The 21453-nt window shown below is 34.5% G+C and overlaps 1 protein-coding gene across 5 annotated transcripts in view; it reads left to right on the plus strand.

Moving 5' to 3' along the window:
* The window catches only part of TRIM36 (tripartite motif containing 36), a 42673-nt gene that overhangs the window by 14453 nt on the left and 6767 nt on the right, over positions 1 to 21453 (plus strand). For 3 of the 5 annotated variants that reach the window (XM_026720091.2, XM_026720093.2, XM_087926938.1), the window contains exons 2-8: positions 3869 to 4106; positions 8824 to 9149; positions 14406 to 14552; positions 15920 to 16015; positions 17411 to 17664; positions 18278 to 18402; positions 20007 to 20300. In XM_026720091.2, the coding sequence (XP_026575876.1) occupies positions 3869 to 4106; positions 8824 to 9149; positions 14406 to 14552; positions 15920 to 16015; positions 17411 to 17664; positions 18278 to 18402; positions 20007 to 20300 (1480 nt within the window). Of the gene's footprint in view, positions 1 to 3868; positions 4107 to 6187; positions 6218 to 8823; positions 9150 to 14405; positions 14553 to 15919; positions 16016 to 17410; positions 17665 to 18277; positions 18403 to 20006; positions 20301 to 21453 lie in introns of all 5 variants that reach the window. The other 2 variants (XM_087926936.1, XM_087926937.1) reach the window with 1 other exon arrangement.

A 21453-nucleotide genomic window follows, 5' to 3' on the forward strand; every position in this document is an offset into this window, starting at 1 on the left:
GAGTATGCTTCATTTAGTTTATTTTCATCCTATGTAGGGCTTCCTTGAAATCCCTAACTAATAATTTCCCAAAGTTTAGTAGATTGAAAAGAGGTTGGATTGTTGATGGTATCTTAGATCAAGCCTTCAAGTAATTTCTCAGAGCAAGTTTTTATAAATTTTGAAAAGCATAAATAAGAGTGTCTTGAACCACCATAAAGGCCACGACAAAAGATATCAAAAGTCAGTGTAAGGCATTCCAATATAATTTTTCTGAGAACAGTTTTTCACTGTAATACCATATTTCCCAAATAGCATTCTGGAGAAGTGATCCAGAGTGGATGTCACGCCCAATCGTCTCACAATCATTCAGGGTGACAACAAAATTATCCCTGTTAGTCTGCAATATTCTTTCTCACTCTGGGATATGATTTCAAAAATTCAGTTGAAAGAAGAATGAAATAGCTTCAAACCAAAGATGGAAGATCACCACTTGGTCATCTATCTTTTACATAAAATGATACATTTGATGTTTAATGTTAGTTGTTCAACTCTGTAAAGTAGATTTTAAAAAGGCAGATTACTGTATCTTCCAAAGTGAAAGGTAACTCATTCAAGGAAAACTTTATAAATTTATGTCAGAGCAAATATGTTTTGAAAGATTAGGTTGCAGATTGTGGTACTTCAAAATTCCTTTGAGAAAATGTCAGTGTGAGAAAAATGCATCTTATCTTTCCACCATATTTTAAATTTTAACTGAAAAAGAACTGTGTCTCTAGTCAACATATTACAGAATAACATGGAACACAATTTCATTTCCCTTTTTTCTTTGAATAAGTGGAAAGTGATTTTTTTCCTGGAGAATGAATTATGACTGTTTGAAATCTTTGGTTGCTGAGCTTGCAAATTGACATTCCCAAAAGGCAAAGTATTGAATGTTGCAGAATATATCTCCTGATTTATTCAACCAGCTTATAACTTACTCTGACTGAACTGTAACTGGGACAAGCATTTTTTCTAGCCATGTACTTTCTTCAGAATCCTTTTGGAAAGGAGGCAAAGAAAATTGCCATATGCTTTCTAAATGTGTATTTAAAGCACAGGCATTTCAGTTTATGTAATACTATTTTTAGAACTACAAAATACAATAATAAATTGTATTTATTATTATTTTGTAAAATATTTAGGCTAAAATAGATTTTTAACAAACGATATTAATTCTCATGTCTAAAGTGGTTTGATAAACTTTTAAGGTTTTTACTGCCATACCATGGTATCAGTGTGAAAGTGCAACTCTCAAAATCAAACATTGTTATATTGCTTTTGGCATTTGTTTTTTCTGTAGTGTTATATTTATTTTCTTTTTTCTACAAAAAGGAAAAAAAATGTAATATAGTAAAAATAACTTAACATTTTTAGATTTTCTTTATTCCTGGTTTGTTTTCAACGCCTTTATTTATTAAACTTTATGCCACCCAGCTTGCCTAGAGGCAGTTCTTGGCTTACAATCAATAAATACAACAAGATTAAACATTAGAATAATAAATACAACAATTTCAAATTGACAAAGATTTCAATTGAGTTGATTGATTTCAAATTGATAAGGAAGGGAGCAAAATCACATAGAAAGGAGATGGGGTCTTAATCTATTAACCATCTCCATAATTACATGGCCCCACTGTATTGGGAGAGCCAGTTCTCCAGGGCAATTTGGTTGTGTGCAGATCTCACCTTGCAGAAGGGCACAATTTTCCAGAAGACAGGAGTCACAGCAGAAAATATTTTGCTCCTGAACCCTACCATCTGGAATTGCTTGATTGACAGGGTCTGCATGCCCCTTCTGCCAGTGTGAGTGGGGAAGGCCAATCCCATTGGAGTAGGATAGTACCTCAGATAACCTGGACCCATGCTATGAAAGACTTTAAAGATGAGAACACCTTGAATTAGATCCAAAAGCAAACTGGCAAGCAATGTAGTTCATGGAATAGTGGTATAGCATGAGCCACCCTAGGGGCGCCAAGGATTGTCTGCATGGATGCATTTTGCTCCAATTGTGAGTTCCGAATACTCCTCAAGGGTAGTCCCATATAGAGTGGTTTGCAGTAGTACAAGCATGAGATAAACAAGACTTGAGTGTCTGAGTGTAGGGGCTCCTGATTCAGGAAAGAGCAAAATGATGGATAACATGAAGATGTCTAAAGGATTTTCTAGCCATGACTGACACCAGTTGTTTAAGCAGGAATTGCAAGTCCAGGAGAATCTCCAAGTTGAACGTTGGGGCACTGTACCCCCAATCTATAACATCTAAAGATGTTAAAGTCCTAGATCTTGAAGTGCCACATATCCAAAGCCACTCGGTCTTACCAGGGTTCATCGAAAGTCCATTGTTCCCCATCCAACCCCTCACAGCCGCCAGGCATTGTGAGAGGGCAGCAATAACTTCATTTGAATCACCAAGGATGGAGATGTAAAGTTGAGTATCATCAGCGTACTGATGGTATCGCATCCCATGGTGATAGATGATACCACCTAATGGCTTCATTTATATATTAAAAGGGAATGGAGATAATACTGAGTCATATAGCATGCTACAAAGGAGAAACTGTGAACTGGATTGCTCACTCTCTATCAACACAAATGACAAAGTAGCAACAATTGTGCATTGGAAGATCCGCAAGAAATATCATTTGCCTGCAAGCAAGAACTGATGGGACGATAAAATAAAGTCATAGAAAATGAAGAAGTTAAATTGCTCTGGAACTTTAGAATTCAAGCAGACAGGCAATTGCCACATAACAGCTCTGACTTAATAGTTGTCAATACGAAAGACAAAAAAGTCTGGATAGTGGATATGGCAGTATCTGGAGACAGCAGAATAGAATAGAAATAAATGGAGAACATAACAAAATACAAAGACTTGTAAATAGAAATAGAATGACTGTGGCAAAAGTAAGGAAAGGTAATACCAATAGTAATTATTGGGTGCAATACCCCCCAAAATGAAGCACCATTTGAAACATTAGCATTGACAAATTCACTATCAATCAATCGCAAAAGGTGGCTTTACTTGGAATAGCTTATATCCTGCGACAATACCTGTAACACCATCAAATGTCCATCCAAGGACCTATCCAAGGTCTTAGACAAAAATACCAAATCCAGTGTGAACATCTGGCTGGTTGTGCAATGAACCATAATTATATACCATCTTGGATCATAAGATTAGAATAGTTAACAAATATAGTAAACCTAGAAAAAATAGTGTGCGCACACATATATATATATATGTTTAGTCATACACACACACACACGAGTAAGATTGCAATATTAACAATACAAATGAATTACAAAATAGCTTTATTGCTTTTTATCATATAATTCATTTATTTATTTTTCCTTTTAATTTGGCTATGCTGTAGTTATACATTGACTTTAAATAAACATCATGGTTTCTGCAGAGCATTTCCCTTGCTCAAAGTAAATTTTCACTAAGCTCAAGAAATCAGCCTTCCTTCCAAGTCAGTTAAAAACTTCCATAATGGTTGGAGCCCTATGCTCTACTTTCTACTGTCATATTTTATATATTCTTTCCCATTTCATTTTATGTTCTTGCTCTTACAAAATGTATTAAATTAGTATTTTATTTTTGACTATTCTTAATCTCTCAAAATGGTAATCTTTAGTTATTAATCTTGCTGTGTTTAGTTATTGTATGGACAATTGTTTGTAGTGAAAATTATAGGTTATTTGGATCGCTGAATGTCAAAATAGCTATGTACAGCATATGGTATTTATATTTATATTACCTGACTGAAATAATGTTATGTTTTTTTTAACTGCCTGTAGCCATCACAGTACTTAACAGTTTCTCATTTCTTTTTATTTATAGGTTACCATTAAGAATATTGAACGAGAACTCATCTGCCCAGCATGCAAGGAGTTATTTACCCATCCACTTATTCTCCCTTGTCAACATAGTATCTGCCACAAATGTGTAAAAGAAATTCTATACTTAACGTTTGAAGATTCGTTCAATGATGCTGCCTCAGAAACTTCCAATCATAGTAGCCCTCGCAGTAGAATGAATTCCCCTAGCTTGGATAGAATTGACAGGGTTAATAGATCAGGTATGTAAAAAAAGTTTTTAAAAATTATTCTTAAAGTAATATGGTAATTTACAAAGCATAAATCTTAATAAAACCACATCAAAACATAATAATAAAAGCATGCCATGATAACTACATCCAGTTAGGTCAAACAGTCAAAATGCTTGAGCAGTTTGATAAGTTTGGATCTAACACTAGAAATTATATCTTTTGATTAGTATTATCTGAATTGCACAGTGTATTATTAAATAACCAATGAATAAAAAAGTTTAAAATGATACTTTCTTGCAATGTTGTCAAAATGGAGTTAGGGTATTAATGTTCCAAGAAATAAGTTTTATAATTCATGTATTTATGCACATACATGTAGCATCATGAAATTAGTGGTCTCCAGCATTTACAGTAGAACAAAGCTTAATTGTTTACTTGAATACAATGTTTGATTCCTCATAGTATGTGCGTCTTCACTTTTCTAAGAATATGCCATATTTTTGTACCGATTTAATTTCCAGCTACTTGCATTCTGCATAAAGTTACTAAATTAATGCAATCCTAGGAAGAGTGGCTGAGATCGGTGTTGGTTTCTGCATTTCTTTCTCTATGTAGCTGTATTAGATTTAATTTACATATACGATAATGGAATTCTTCACAAACTTGTGAAATGTTTTCATCAACTTGACAAATCTATGTAGTTCAGAGCTGTTAATTCTGTTAATTTTAATAGAAGTTGACTAGAGTCTTAGGGAAGAGGTCATGTGTGTCACATTTTTCCTTTTTCCTTTTAAATTGGATACCAAGAGTATGAATCTGTGATCTTTTGCATATAAAATATGCATTGGGGATTGAGTTAATTGTCATTTTCACGTTACTGCAGTTTTTCTGGTGTTGTCAAAGATGATGATAGATTGTTATCAGCTAATGAATCTTTGAATCATTTGAAGCATTTTCAATAGATTATCAACATTTTTTGATTCTCAATTTTAGCAGTTGTAACTAGAATTGAAAATTAAAATTAATGAGTAATGGATGGCCTCCTGATCATGTAAAATACGGGTATTAAGTGGTTGCCTTCAACCAAGAGTTCATAAGTTCTAGTACCAAATTCCCTCATTGTTTTAGACATTGAAAATTTAGTTAATACAGACTCAGTAAGGTTCATATTGCCTAAATTGAGTACAGATGGTCCCTGATTTACAACCGGTCATTTAGCAACTTTTTGAAGTTAACTGGATTCCCTGAAGGAAAGTTATGACCTGAATCTGAAGTTCTGATGATTGCTGTGCTCTCCCGGCATTCACATGATTGCATTTTTGATGTTCGTTTAATGAGCTATTTATGGCCATTTGCAGTGTCCCGCAGTCATGTGATTGCAATTTTTAATATTTTTGCTGAAAACTGGCATTTACTTGTGGTTTTTTTTTAGCAAAAATGCTTCATAGCAAACAATGGATTAACTAACATGGTGATTGCTTAATGACTGTGGGTGGTTACTTAGTGATCACAACAGTCTTTCAACAGCTGCCTAGGAAAAGTCATAAAAGTGGATCTGGTCACGTGGTGACCCGCTTTATGACCATCATGACTTACATAATGGGGAGGCTACCAATCAAGGACTACCTGTAATCAAACAATGTTTTCAAACTAACCTGTAATTTTTTTGTCTAAATATTTAGAAGAAATTATGTTATTGGTGTTAAAGAAGCACAGAAGTGAGGTTAAGAATTTTGATTCCTTAGGTTAAATTGATGTATGTTTGATTAGATTTATTAATAAATCACATTTTAAGGAAAAATGCTTGAAACCTTAGCAGTAGTATAGTTAGAAGCATCAATGTTCTAATAATAATAATTCTATCTTTCAGATATAAATGGTGATAGAAATTTTCTTCTACCCTCTGATACTTGCTTACTCAAATGTCAATCCCATTATTCATCAGTGGAACTTTCAAATAAACGTGCATGGCTTAAACATAACCAACTTGCTGTTACGAAATGCTCTGTTATCTCTAGCATACCACTGTAAAACAGTGGTATGTAAACCACTGTAAATAAGAATACTTCCTTTTCAGCTTCTAAAAATGCTTCTCTGTTCACTGTTTACAGCCTCACAGAGGAGGCCTCATGGGTTGAGAGGTAGAAATGTTTCCTTTTATATGGTTGTAGATAGAACTTGGTAGAACATAGATTTTATTATACTAAGTTTAGTATAATTATTTTAAGTATCAGTGGTCAAGTCCAAAATTATCAGTTGGCAATATTGCAAACAAAAATTACTTTCATTTTGCTCATTCATATATAGAGCTCACTGGATTCAAATTGGCAATATTGCTCCTTCATTAGGTGACTTAAACATGCATAAAACATTAACTTTAGAAGTAATAAATGGTATTTTGAATTTTGGTACAGTGATTCTGATGTCTATTAAGATGTCTTAAGTGAAATTTTTTGTTTTATATTCTGAGTTCTCCTTTGACACAAACAAGTTTTGAAAAAGTATAGATGTCAATTGCAAAATTTAAGGAATTTTAATCACATTTTATCACATAAAGGAAGAAAATAATGGTAAAAGAGAAAATGCTGTATTCCATACGCTGATTTTGGCCACCAGGTTTGTATTTTCATTATTTCCTTGAAAGAATAATACGAGATTATGCCCCATTTTCAAAATTCATTTTTCTTAGCAGAATTGGATGCCCGTAAGTGTGAATGAAACCAAAAAAATCTTCCCTTGTGGGGGTAATAGATTTTAGATATTCTAATTAGTTCTAATAACCTCTGTTCAAAAATTCTTATTCCCAAGATGTGATTTAGTTTCCAATTTTAGTTCCCAGTTCAATCTTTGTCTTTCTCTAATAATCTTAAAATATATCAAAAGATAAGAAGGCTATTGTTGCTATAGGAAGAGCATTGTTAGTGTCAAAATATGAACCCAGTTGACTTAATTTGCTGTTTTTTAAATACACCCCATGAACTGATTCTTCTTATTTTTCATGTGATATGCTGGTGATACTGTTGATTCAAAACTCTGCAATAAGTTAAGGGTGTGTTATCCATTTTCTACTTTGTTGAGTGGTATTGTGAACTATTTGTGAATCTGTTAGAATATTGAATAAAATAATTTCTCTCTCCCTGACTAATAGAACATCTTAGATCTCTTAAAAACAATCATCGTCATCATCATCATGATCACATGTTTTCATTAACATTACTTTTATTTGTAATTAAACTTGAAACAGTTTTAGGCATTCATGCTTTGACTTTAGTGAAAATATTTGCCCTTAGGGGCAATTCAAAAGCATGTTACTATCTAAACATTTCAAATCATACTATCTATACTTGACCACTGCACTTTAATTTATATCACATTTTATTTTTCATATATGTTTAATCTCAACTTGAATAATAATGTCTTAAGTTACTTCTCTGCTTAATTTGTCAGCCTAAGTTTGCTTCAGTGGCATTGCTTATCTGCATGTTGCATGCTGTGGAGTTTACCCTTATTTTTTTTACATTTTAAAGACTTTATCAATTACTTTTAAATAAGTACTCAATGATATTTACTTCTCACTATATCAGTAGTAGTTTGTGCAGTGAGTTAAATTTTGTTTAGAGCATACTGTATTTTAATTTTAAAAATGCATGTGTGGTATGCTTTTAGCATGTGTGACCTTTTTAGATTAAACCTGCTGTCCCAACAATTTTTTAAAATAATCATTTGAAATTAGTTTATTGATGGACTAGTCTCTGTTGTAAATTTTCATATGCATCTGGTGCTAATCATTTTTCTACGTCTTTCTTATAATATCACTTTATCTTTGATTCACAGAGATGTTCTGAGTCTGAATAGTACATAAGAAATTATTTAGAAAATAATATTTTAATAAATGCAAATAAATACTCTGTTTCTCCAAAAAGACAGCCCACCTTGAAAAGAAGCCCTATCACATTTTTGAGTGCATGCGATCAAATTAAGTTCCACCCACAAAATTAGCCCTAATTAAGACCCTGCTCACCCCAGGGAGCAGGGGGTGGGGCGAGTTACACAGGTAAAAAATAAGATAGAGTGGGGATGGGGGTTGGAGCTGCCCTACTTACCAGGCCTCGCACACCCCAACACCTGCCTCGCCTTCTGCGGCTGCTTGCCGCCACTCACACGCATTGCCTGGCCTCTGTTTTGCCTTCAGATGCCTTCTGGAAAGCCCTCTGCAGCCGATAATAGAGCTCTGCAAATGCCTTCCTGAAAGCCCTTTGCAGGTGATAATAGAGCTCCAGATCGATCTTTCCCTGTTTCTGCTTTACAACTGGAATCAGATATCTTATTAAAAACATTTTTGACAGATTGGGCAGGGAGATCCTAAACTACCACAGGCTATTGTGAGTTTTTAGATAAGGAAGGATCTAAACAAAGCCTTCCCATTATATAATCTTTCTCATTTATATTATACTATCTTCTATTATGGTTGTTATTATATATGTATTCATTCCAAATTTTAGTCATGGACTGTCCATTTATAAAGTAGTTTAATTTTCCATGTTAAGATTACAAACTTCATTTGAGATATTTAAGAACAATTTGAAAAGTTGTTTAATAATACTACACTGTGGCACTAATTTAGTATCTGCCTATAATGTACATTATTTTTTTTAATGCAATCCAGTATTAGCATTCCTTCATCTCTTGAAAAGGTAAAACATGTTTCATTGCATTGTAATTAAACCAGATCCTACCATCTACGCAGGTTGGAAACGCAATTCATTGACTCCTAGGACAACTACCTTCCCTTGTCCAGGATGCCGGCATGATGTAGATCTTGGTGAACGTGGCATCAGTGGCCTATTTCGAAATGTCACCTTGGAAACTATTGTAGAACGGTACAGGCAGGCAGCGAGGGCAGCCACAGCTATTATGTGTGATCTATGTAAACCTCCAGCACAAGAATCCACAAAGAGCTGCATGGATTGTAGTGCAAGTTATTGCAACGAATGCTTCAAAATACACCATCCCTGGGGAACTTTAAAAGCCCAACATGAATATGTGGGACCAACCACCAATTTCAGACCTAAAGTAAGTGGTATTTCCCTTCAGTGTGCATATAATCACATAGAAGTGCATGTATATGCATCTGTTTCAAACCAACTGTTCATTAACTTTTACTATGAAACAATTGCTTTAATACTCCTAGCAAACATGTACTAACAGTACCATTCAGAGTACTGTTCAACTTTTGACTCGGTTGCTATAGATGTTTATGAATGAGCAGAAATGTACACTGCTCAAAAAAATAAAAGGAACACTTAAACAACACAATGTAACTCCAAGTCAATCACTCTTCTGTGAAATCAAACTGTCCACTTAGGTAGCTACACTGATTGACAATCAATTTCACATGCTGTTGTGCAAATGGAATAGACAACAGGTGGAAAGCATAGGCAGTTAGCGAGACATCCCTAATAAAGGAGTGGTTCTGCAGGTGGTAACCACAAACCACTTCTCAGTTCCTATGCTTTCTGGCTGATGGTGTGGTCACTTTTGAATGCTGGCGGTGCTTTCACTCTAGTGGTAGCATGAGACGGAGTCTACAACCCACACAAGTGGCTCAGGTAGTGCAGCTCATCCAGGATGGCACATCAGTGCGAGCTGTGGCAAGAAGGTTTGCTGTGTCTGTCAGCGTAGTGTCCAGAGCATGGAGGTGCCACCAGGAGACAAGCCAGTACATCAGGAGACATAGAGGAGGCCGTAGGAGGGCAGTAACCCAGCATCAGGACCGCTACCTCCACCTTTGTGCAAGGAGGGACAGGAGGAGAATTTCCAGAGCCCTGAAAAATTACCTCCAGCGGGTCACAATTGTGTATGTGGCTGCTCAAATGGTCAGAAACAGACTCCATGAGGCTAGTATGAGGGCCTGACGTCCACAGGTGGGGGTTGTGGTTACAGCCCAACACCATGCAGGACGTTTGGCATTTGCCAGAGAACACTAAGATTGGCAACTTCGCCACTGGTGCCCTGTGCTCTTCACAGATGAAAACAGGTTCACACTGAGCACATGTGACAGGCGTGATGGGGTCTGGAGACGTCGTGGAGAATGTTCTGCCTCCAACATCCTCCAGCATGACCGGTTTGGCAGTGGGTCAGTAATGGTGTAGGGTGGCATTTCTTTAGGGGGGCGCACAGCCCTCCATGTGCTCACCAGAGGTAGCCTGACTGCCATTAGGTACCGAGATGAGATCCTTAGACCCCTTGTGAGACCATATGCTAGTGCGGTTGGCCCTGGGTTCCTCCAAATGCAAGACAATGCTAGATCTCATGTGGCTGGAGTGTGTCAGCAGTTCCTGCAAGATGAAGGCATTGATGCTATGGACTGTCCCATCCATTCCCCAGACCTGAATCCAATTGAGCACATCTGGGACATCAGGTCTCACTCTATCCACCAACGCCACGTTGCACCACAGACCAGGAGTTGGGCGATACTTTAGTCCAGGTGTGGGAGGAGATCCTTCAGGAGACCATCCGCCACCTCATCAGGAGCATGTCCAGTTGTTGTAGGGAGGTCATACAGGCACGTGGAGGCCACACACACTACTGAGCCTCCTTTTGACTTGTTTTAAGGACATTACATCAAAATTGGATCAGCCTGTAGTGTTTTTTCCACTTTAATTTTGAGTGTAACTCCAAATCCAGACCTCCATGGGTTGCTAAATTTGATTTCCATTGCTAATTTTTGTGTGATTTTGTTGTCGGCACGTTCAACTATGTAATGAACAAAGTATTTACTAAAAATATTTCATTCAGATCTAGGATGTCTTATTTTTGTGTTCCCTTTATTTTTTTGAGCAGTGTTTATAGTATATTGCAAAAGCTACACTTTGAGGAAATCTACAGTTTAATATAATTACCAAAGCAGATTTAGGATAAGAAGCATAGTATTTATACTTTTTTTTTTAAAGTGCACATAGATGTATTTTTATATTCAAACAATTTGAAATGTAAGTACTTTAAGATCTATATTAATTTTATTACTAAAAGATAAGGTAATATTACCTTGTGGAATTAGTCATGCTGAATTCTTAGTATTTTCTTTAGCTTTACTTTATTATTTTATTCAGCACAATGAGCTCTTACATGCTGATTAGAATTTTATATTTACAAATGTCCCCCTAAATCTTAAATATTTTGTTAAGAAACCTAATGCTGCTAAAAAAGAAATTTGAGATCTTACAGCTGGTTGTATTGGATTTTTTCTTTCATTGTAAACCATCATTTTGTAGACAGATGAGCACCCCGCCCCCCCAAGAAAAGATTATTGCCTCACATTACTATTTGTTTTTCTAAGAACATGTACTGAAACTATATTTGGTATTCTTAGAAGTAAACATGAGATGTGCTATGTTTTGCTTTTGGCCAAATTTGTAGAAGGAATGGCAGAATCTGGGGTGGAGTGAAAAGAGGATCACAAGCGAACCAAGTCCAACTCTTCCCCCCTTAAGTGCAGTTGGCTCTTCTCTAACTCTAGCCAGTTAGTGTTGATCATTACTTGAAAAGACTCCAGTGCTGCATAGACTTTAGCAATAAATAAGTTCAATTGAACCACGAGCCTGACAAAATTCCATTAAAAAATATGTAGAGCAGGAAGTTGGATAATAGTTGTTTACACATAAGTATATTATAGATGCCATGTGCCCAGCCTTTAATAGATCCATATCTTATTTCTATATTTTTAAAATAATCATGTTAAACTGCTGGAAAAGTAGTGCCTATGTAGAACAAAGCTGAAAATGTTGCCATCCCTGATTTACTATTTGATTTAAACTGTTTTTCAGAGAAATTGTAATAAACTTGTTCTAATGGTCTTTCATAAATAGAATATACTACCATAGATAGGTAGAGAGAAGAAATCAGATTTATTTTTTGGTAATGTGGTAAGAGCTATGCTTCTAATTTTCAGAACAGATAGTCTTATACACTGCTAAATGGGGCAAAGATCACAGAAGTCGGGAAAAGTTGATATCTTGCAAAATCCAACTCATAAAAGTGGTCTTGTGACCTCTAGCTGTAGCCCAGTTTATGCTGCACATCACAGAGTAGCAATTCTGACATCATGGTTGAAGTTTTCTGCTATTCAGCAACTTATTCAGAGTGAGGAAACCTTGCTTGATAGTAGGATTTTAGGTCAGTTCTGTCCTCATTGTATGTGTATATAGATTGTTCTTCAGCATGAATCAGATTATAATGTTTTGTGGAATAGCTGTGGATTCAGATGTCAATTGGCTTCAAGTGTCAAGTGAGCATTCCCTGTAGCATATAACAGAACATTTTCTCTTTCTTTTCTGCTCAATATCTTTGTTATTAGCTACCCCAAGACTACTGTTCTACTTATAAAAATACATATCTATTTGTCAATTTTAAATGATCTCCATGTTTCATAATTGTAAGAAAATGAAGAGAATTCTGAGCCTGGATGATTACTTCCTGATTCTTCTTTTAAATACATCTTTTAATTCTTCAAGCAAAAAATATGAATTGGACTGATGATGGTTATAGTCTTAAAATTTGTCTATTGAAGCCTGATATTGAAATTTATTGTAAATAATGTATGAAATTGTGCAGTTTAGAAAATTAAGAGGTTCAGCTTTCAGTTTATTTGGGGATTATTGCAAGTCTTAATTGTCTAAATTGTTATCTCCCCTCCCCAGTTTCTAGTTTATAATTTGCTCATAGTTGCATCCATTTGCACTAGCTGTTGAACCAGTATGAAATCTTTCCCATTAATCTAAATAGTAGCTTGAATCAATTAAATACCAGAGAGATTGTCAAGTTGCAAACACAATTTACATAACCACCATTAAGGATAGTGACAGATATAAAGTGAAATCTCAGTTTAATAGAACCCCTTTTAACAAACTATAATAGACCAAAATAGTCTAGATGAACAGTTAAATTGACATTAATATAAATAATCTTTGTTGCTATTTACAATATCTCTAACAAATTATGCACACATTATGTAATTTGCATCAATTTACATCTGTATTATTCAAATGATGAAAATCACCAGGAGTGACACAATCTCTAGGTTTTGCTTAATGATGTAGTTATACAAATGACTTAAATTGCCCAAATGAAATAATTTGTAATTTAACAGTCCCTGCCCCAGGAACAATGAGCACTCTTTCCCCCAATTGATCACTGTAATTCAACAGCATCTGGGTTTCCCAGCCATATTATAAATGCAATAATTTCCCACCTCTTGCAAAAAGCTTTTTTTAACATTAGAGAAACTTCTATTATGGCATGTCCTGCAGCAGATGACTACAGCTTCAGCCTTATGAATATTGCAGCATTTCTATACTCTATGTAAGTGGAGGTGCCTTCCATTAATATTAAAAATCATTAAAATTGTAAAAACCTGGCTTGAGAAAGTTATTAAGGAATAAACACATATGTAATATCTCAGGGAAGATGGTGATGTTCTTGAACCAGTTCCAGTTATAATTAAATAGCTTCAGTAAAATGTAATTTTATAATCATATTTAAGTGAACTATCAAAATATTAAACTAGGCCATTGTGATACTTTAGCCAAAGCTATAGTATTTTAAATTAATTCTGAAATTTAGAAAAATATAGTACAATATAATTGTTGTAGTTAAGATGAAAAAAAATGAAAGCTTTGATGCAAAATGAATGGTTCAGTAATTTGTTTTCATTTACTTTCAAAGGTGAAAAAATTTAGGCAACTAGACTTCCAGGTCTGAAAGAAAAGGTCTAATAATCTATCCTAAGACAAAATTTATTCAAAAGCCAGTAGAAGCAAAGGAGATTGAAATTCTCCAAAATAACAAAACATAAAGTATTTCTTACAATAAAGTCATAGTATGTCAAGGTTATATAGTTACCGTACATTAATATATTTTTAAAAGTCTCCATCCAGTGTTACGGAGACAGTTCTTCATGCAACTTTTTCCTCTGCAGTGCGTCCCTAAAATCTCCAGAAGAGATTAAGGGAATCTTGGCTGGAGACACAGATTCCAGCATAAAATTGTTTAATATAGAATAAGACAAAAGTTTTGTGAGAAAATTTTAACCTTCTTTGGAAAGTTGCAATGGCATTAATTTGTTAACAATTTAATACAATGTAGCCTGAGTACAAATCCATTTATTTTTGTTTAAGTACTATTTAATAAGAAAGGAAGATAATAATTTTAATATTTTCATAAATAATCATTAAAATGTGTATGAAAAACAAAAATGAAAATGCTTCTGATTTTATTTAATCATTACACAGTTCTTGAAATATATTTTATATTTTATTATTTTACTCTCAGATTTTGATGTGTCCGGAACATGAAATGGAAAAAGTAAACATGTACTGTGAAATATGCAGAAGACCTGTTTGTCACCTTTGCAAATTGGGTGGTATGCATGCAAACCATCGAGTGACTACCATGAGCAGTGCCTACAAAACACTTAAGGTGTCCCCCCTCTTTATTTCTTGGCTGGTTTTGTGTTGCTTAGTGTTACAGAGTGTAAAGTAGTTGCTTTGTTGAACTGATCCTATGTTCAGTGTCATGAAATGTTATTAAAACCTAGGGTAATTAAAGATCATCCAGTCTTTTTTTGATTCTGACTTATGCCACAATTTTGTGACCTACAGGCTCAGTGATTTTCACCGTCCAAAGTGGGTTATTTCTGTAGAATATTAGAAATTTCCACAGAAACAAAATTGATTTCAATTTTGCTTAAATATCTGTGGTCCTAATCATGTTTTAACATTTAGGCACATTTGAGTATATCTATCTATATAATACAAGGTCAAGTCTATAGCTTGCAAAAATTGAATATCCTCAAAGAAGAAATTTAAATTTAATCTGCATCATTGAATACCATATATTGACATATGCCATCTGTTCAAATAGATAAATATTTGATGAGACAAGTAACATTTTAGATTAGTTCTTGGAAGAGAGACAAAACACGTGATTTGATAATATGTAATATTGGCTTAAGTTGTTTTGGTTCACTGCAGGTTTTAATGGATTTATTGTATACCATATTCTTTTAATAACCTTTTTAATTTGTAAGCAAACAAAGAAGCAATTGGAATTATTTTGGTTAATTTTTTAGTTTAGTTTACTTTATTGTCATTGCACATAGTACAACCAAATTAAATACCATCTTCACTGTACTATACAGTAGAATTCAGTAGAGTTACTGCTCTGGGATAGAAGCTGTTTTTCAACCTATTTTTTCTTGTTTTTATTATCCTGTACCGTCTACCAGATGGTAATAGTTCAAAAAATGGGTTCCCAGGATGAGATGGATCTTTGAGAATGTTTTGAACTTTCTTAAGGCAGCAGGAGCTATAAAGCTCTTCCAAAGAGGGGAGAGGGCAACCAATGATCTGGGCAATGATGTTAACTCTCTGGAGTGCTTTCCTATCTGCCACTGTGCATTTGGCAAACCATACACTAATGTAGTAAGTTTTAGTGCAAATTAGTGAAACTACAAATGTTTCCATGTTAGCGAAATAACATGGTTACCTTTTTAAATGCAGCTTTCGTATACTTGATGGCTACATAAATTATGCCAAGGCCCATCACACTTCTTTATTCTCATGTTATGATTGAATTATGTGCACTTTTAGTTAACTCTAAAACAATTGTTAGGCTGTAGTTTTAAACTACTACATTCTATAATAGATGATATGGAATGTAGTAGTTTATTGAACTGAATTGTCAATCCCAAGATAAAAATATTAACGTTCCTTGTATTCAGTAACTTCAAATGCAAAAATAGTACTTTACAATCATTTTTAACCATACAGTATGATTTTTCATAGGAGAAACTTTCACAGGATATACACTACCTCATTAGTAAGGAGAGCCATGTGAAAAACCAAATTACAGAGCTTGGTCTTTTAGTGAAAGAAGCTGAGGTAAGAATTACTTATTTTTGCCATGGGGACACTATGTTGTGGCTCTTTAATAGTACTAGTATTAATGTGAATTTCTACATAAACAATTTTATTGAAACTAAAACATTTCTATCCATTATAATTTGACTAATTTATTTCAGGATTTTGCATATTACATTAAATTTTGCATATTACATTACCCAAAGAGCTACATAGTTTCTGCTTTGTAAATAGGTTTATGTTGTGTTAGAAAATTGTGGTACAACTGATCATTCAGTTACTGTACTTGTGACAGTTGGCTATAAGTGTATTGTTAGCTATTCTGACTAGCAAATAATAAATATTTGGCTACTGAGCAGCTAACATTTAATTTTAGAAAGTCTCTTATTGAAAATCAGATTAATCGTATTCTACAGTTTAGTAATCTATATAAAGTATTCAGAAAATTATGCCACTATCAAGAAGCAGCCAGAGCTAGTGCTACTGACCCATTTTACAATTTTGTTCAAATTAGGAAAAAGTACTATAGGAATGAAGAAAGTAGAGAATGTCTCTCACCCTGTTTGGCAAGAAAGCATTCTCTCTGGGGCAGGCTGAGTATCCCAAGCTCTCTCCCTCTGCTCACTTTTTATCTTGCCCAGAAAAGAAAGGGTTGCAGACTCCTTGTTCGTTGGTCTTTGCCCCCATGGATGGCCCTGATTGGAAAAACATTTGCTAAATGCCTACATGCTGAACAGGCATCTCTCACCCTTTCCTCCCAAAATAACTCTTGTTATGAAAAGGTAGTTTGTTTTAAATGGTCTTTGAGATTGTGAGATGCAAATATTCATAATTTATTATTCTGAAATGCACAGTGAAAATATTTAAATTTTTAAAGAGTTTTAAAAGGCTTCTATTATAAACATGTTCTTTTAAAAAATAGTATCGTTCTATTTTTTTCTAGCAGTTTTGTACTACTTGAAATCTTGAAATCTAACAGAGAACATAGAGAAGTAATTTAGATGAAAAGTGTTTCTTTATCCTAATATATTTGTCCTGATTCTCACAGATGTTCTAGTGTTTACATTTTTAAGAGCAATTCTTTGTTCACAACTATAGTTTGCTGTAGTTAGTTGTACATGTGTAAAGAATTGGATTGCAAACATGTCTCTGTAACATAGAAAGCAAAGAAGTTAAATGCTGTTGTCACTTAAAATTATGTTTTTAAATATGCTGTTTAAAAACAACTATACTTCAGAACCACAAAGATGAACAATGTTATTTCAGTGTATCGAATACTTCAACTTACGTTCCTATAGATAGAATTATGGCTTTGTATATCACATTAATCTCATTACCTTACTTGAAATTGTTCTTGAAACTAATCAAAAACATGTTTAAAGTTAATATATTATCCTGTTTTAACTTAAAAAACAGTGCAATGGTGAAAGAGCGAAGGAGGAAGCTTCTAATAACTTTGATAAGCTGTTTCATGTTTTGGAGGAAAGGAAAATCACTGCACTTAGAGCTATTGAAACATCCAAAAATTTAAGAATGGACAAATTGCATTCTCAAATAGAAGAGTATCAGGGACTTCTAGAAAATAATGGCCTAGTGGGATATGCGCAAGAAGTTCTCAAAGAAACAGATCCATCCTGTTTTGTTCAAACAGCAAAGCAGCTTCATGATAGGTATGTAATTTATTTCTTTTCAAAGTGGCTTGAATTGTGTCTAACCCTAACCCTAAACCTCTGCATGTTTCTTTCCCAATTTCCCAATGTTCTTTTAGTTGTACTTTTGAAAATCATTTCTCCAATAGTACCCACTGGTTTGGGATGCATGCATTGAAACGGTAACAGGCACAAAAATTAGAAACTTGCCTTATATGGTATATAATATATATCTATAGAAGTATGTTCTGATGATGCGTGTTCTGCTTTGAAGCCAAAGATATAATGCAAGATGAGATCCATTTTACTTAAGGACATTAGCGGACCTCGCCAGAGCGCGAGACAAACGCTGAAGAAAAAGAAGAAGAAGAAGAAGAAGAAGATCCATTTTACTGTCTTGAAAATTTATCCAATTTATTGAACTTTAGTTCAGCTGCTAGTGTTAACTAATCTCATTATAATATAGGGATTTTCTTTAGTGAAAAAAATGATTTGCAGTTAGAAGTAAAAAGTAAAGAATCCTGTATTTTAGTATGATTCATGAATGATATGCATTCAATTTTTTTCTCTCATATTAAAGTCTTAAAGGCAAATTGTTAGCATCTGCATAATATTGGTATTTTTCTGTCTACAGAATTCAGAAAGCTACTGAATCTTTGAAGAGCTTCAGGCCTGCAGCTCAAGCTTCTTTTGAAGACTTTGTTCTTGACATAGAAAAGCAACAGGAGGCTCTTGAAAATATGTGTTTCCATTCAAATGGTAAGTTTAAAGGAAAAAACATTTAACCTCTTCCTACCTCAGAGAACGGGCAAAAGAAACTGTATTTGTAAATAGTTTGCTCTTGATACAATATTCTATATTCTTCAAAAGTTGGTTGAACACACACTTGATCATCCTTAAATGGGAATTTCTTAGTACACTAAAAATCCTTATAGGAAGAGAAGTTGGCCACTTGGAACAAAATATTACTAGCATATCTAAATATGAGTTCATATATACTCTTTGAGTGGGTGTACAGTAGAATGTGGCAATGGCTAAGAGCAGAAAAATTGAAGAAAGAGACAGAGGAATTAATTCTGGCTGCACAACACCAAACCTTAAGAAAAATGCATACAAAGCCAGAATTGAGAAGCAGCAACGGAGAGCAATTGCTGCCTCCCCAAAGAAACTGAAGAAAGGGAGGGCTAACTAGCTGCTGCAAGAAAATTGTACAGACTGACTACAAATAGTGGCATGGCAAAGTAGCAGTAATGGTGCATTGGAATATCTGCAAGAAATAACCATTTGTCTGCAAGCAAACAAATGATCACCAAACAGACAAAATAATAAAAAAATGAGGAAGCTAAAGTGCTCTGGGATTTTAGAATTCAAATAGACAAGAACCTATCATATCACAGACTTAACAATTGTTGATAAGAAAGATAGAAAAGTCTGGATAGTGAATGTTGCAGTGTTTATTTATCATAGAAGAGAAAGAACTGGAGAAAATGTCAAATGCAGAAGTAGAATGACAGTGGCAAAAGTAAGCAAGGATAGTATCAGTAATGCTATCAGTAATACAAGTAAAAGGCATCTTGGTGGGTATAGTCTCAAAAGATGTGGAACACCATTTGAACACCATTGGCATTGATAAAATCATCAGTCAATTGCAAAAAAATAGTTTTACTTGGAATATCTTGCATCCCATGATGATGCTTTCAACAGCATCAAATGAGAATGCCTATCTTAAAATGTCAAATCCAATCTAAACATCTGGCTTGACTGTGGGACCAAGTATAATAATATAAAGATAATAAAATAGAAAACATAGTACCATAAAATTAATTTTAACATTGATTATCAATCTATCAATGACCATCTGGAAGATATTTTCCAGTCTTTTGGAAGAATGGGCAGGTTGATCCTCAGGTCAATGAGCAGAACGTTTCACTGGAAGGGACCCCACAGAAAATTCTTGCCCCTATTTGTTATGTCTCTTGAGTAATGGGATGATGGGGACCCAGAATAGGTGTTCTCTGGCCATCTATGAAGGCAGACCAAATTTTGGTTTACCCCTGGTGTAATGTTTTTGCAAGGGAGAAGTTGGTATCTTATGAGCAGCACTATAGTTTGGTGGGGATAATGTGTGTGGGTAAATAACCTGCAAAAATATCCCAAAAATATCCCTTCTGGTTAACAAAAATGATGCCCACTCTAGAATTGAAAACACCTAAATTTGGCTGGATAGGCAGGATGAAGAGAACAAACTTGATTAAGATGGTATAAACATGTTTTGTCTTCTCTCAATTTTATTAATATTTATATATAAATGTATTTTCCTCTGTCAGTATTTTTATATGTAACATTTTGTATGTTTAATTCAGGAAATGATATACCAGAAATCAGTGAGGAACGAAGCAAAATGTATAACAAAGCTTTGATCTGTTGGGATCATCCACAGAAAACAGGTTCAGCTGATACTTACATACTTGAATATCGCAAGCTTAACAAAGAAGAGGCTAATACAGCATGGCAAGAAATTGAAGTTTGTAGTAAGAGTGAAATAATTTCTGACCTTGACACAAACAGTACCTATGCTTTTAGGGTCAGAGGATATAAAGGATCTATCTGTAGCCCATGGAGCAGAGAACTTATCTTACATACACCACCAGCTCCAGGTACAATAAAAAATATACACATGATACTTTTGTCCCTGTTCTCTTGGTGCAATTCGTGAAACGAAAGAGACTTAGGTTTAAATAAATAACAATCATACCTGATAAGTCTGTATAACATAATTTAGATGATACCCACAGATTCTCGTCAGTCTTTTAAGTTGCTATAATGAGGAATAAGATGTTATGATATATGTCCTTGTTCAGAGTTTATTGAACATTTAAAATTAGAATGAAGAAAACATTTTTAGTTTCTGTGAATATAAAGTAATACTTGTTTTTAGAGAAAAGGGAATTCTATAGCAATTTGGATAAAAGCGAAATTAAATAGTTTGACTACTTGGTTTACTGTTGATTTTCTAATGCATCAGAAGAAACGTTGACAAAAATTATAACTATATATTTGAGAATCCTTAACAACAGTAGTTATTTTAAAATACTATTCGAAATATATTGTCTGTCTGTCTGTCTGTCTCTCTCTCTCTCTCTCTCTCTCTCTCTCTCTCTCTGTATGTATATATCTCTCTCTATATGTCTGTCTGTGTCTTTCTCTCTCTTTGTATGTATATGTATGTGTTTGCAGATTGGCTGGCTTTTTCTTAAGAACGTGTGGCTGAGGTATTGGCTGTGTGTCTATCAGCCTCCTATATTGTAATGACCTGGGTAATGGGCTGTGCCCATCTTTCTGGCTCCATGAACTGGTGGTTCATGGAGCCAGAAATTGGCACTGACCAAAAAATAGCCAACATACTAATAAACCCCAAAGACAAGATCCAGCTAGAAAACCAAGGAGTTTATGAAATACCATGCAACAATTGCCCAGCCACATACATTGAAGAAACCAACAAGAGAATAAATGCACGCATCACAGAACACAAGAACACAATCAGAAAAGAAGAAAACACTTCTTCCCTTTTCTAGCACCTTAAAGCCACAGGACATGAAATTAATTTTGAGGGAACCAAATTAATCTCCAATACTGAACACTTCAACAAGAGAATAATCAGGGAAGCCATCAAAATAGAGAAACACCCCCATAACATGAATAAGTGGGACGATACCTCCCGCCTACCAGACATCTGGAAACTAGCCCTTATCAACAAACGAGTCCTAGCCACAAAAACCAACACCAGACCCAAAACAACACATGACGCCA

The sequence above is a fragment of the Pseudonaja textilis genome, chromosome 2 (genome assembly GCF_049901715.1).
Source record: "Pseudonaja textilis isolate UNSWEBS1 chromosome 2, rPseTex1.2, whole genome shotgun sequence".
Lineage (NCBI taxonomy): Eukaryota > Metazoa > Chordata > Lepidosauria > Squamata > Elapidae > Pseudonaja > Pseudonaja textilis.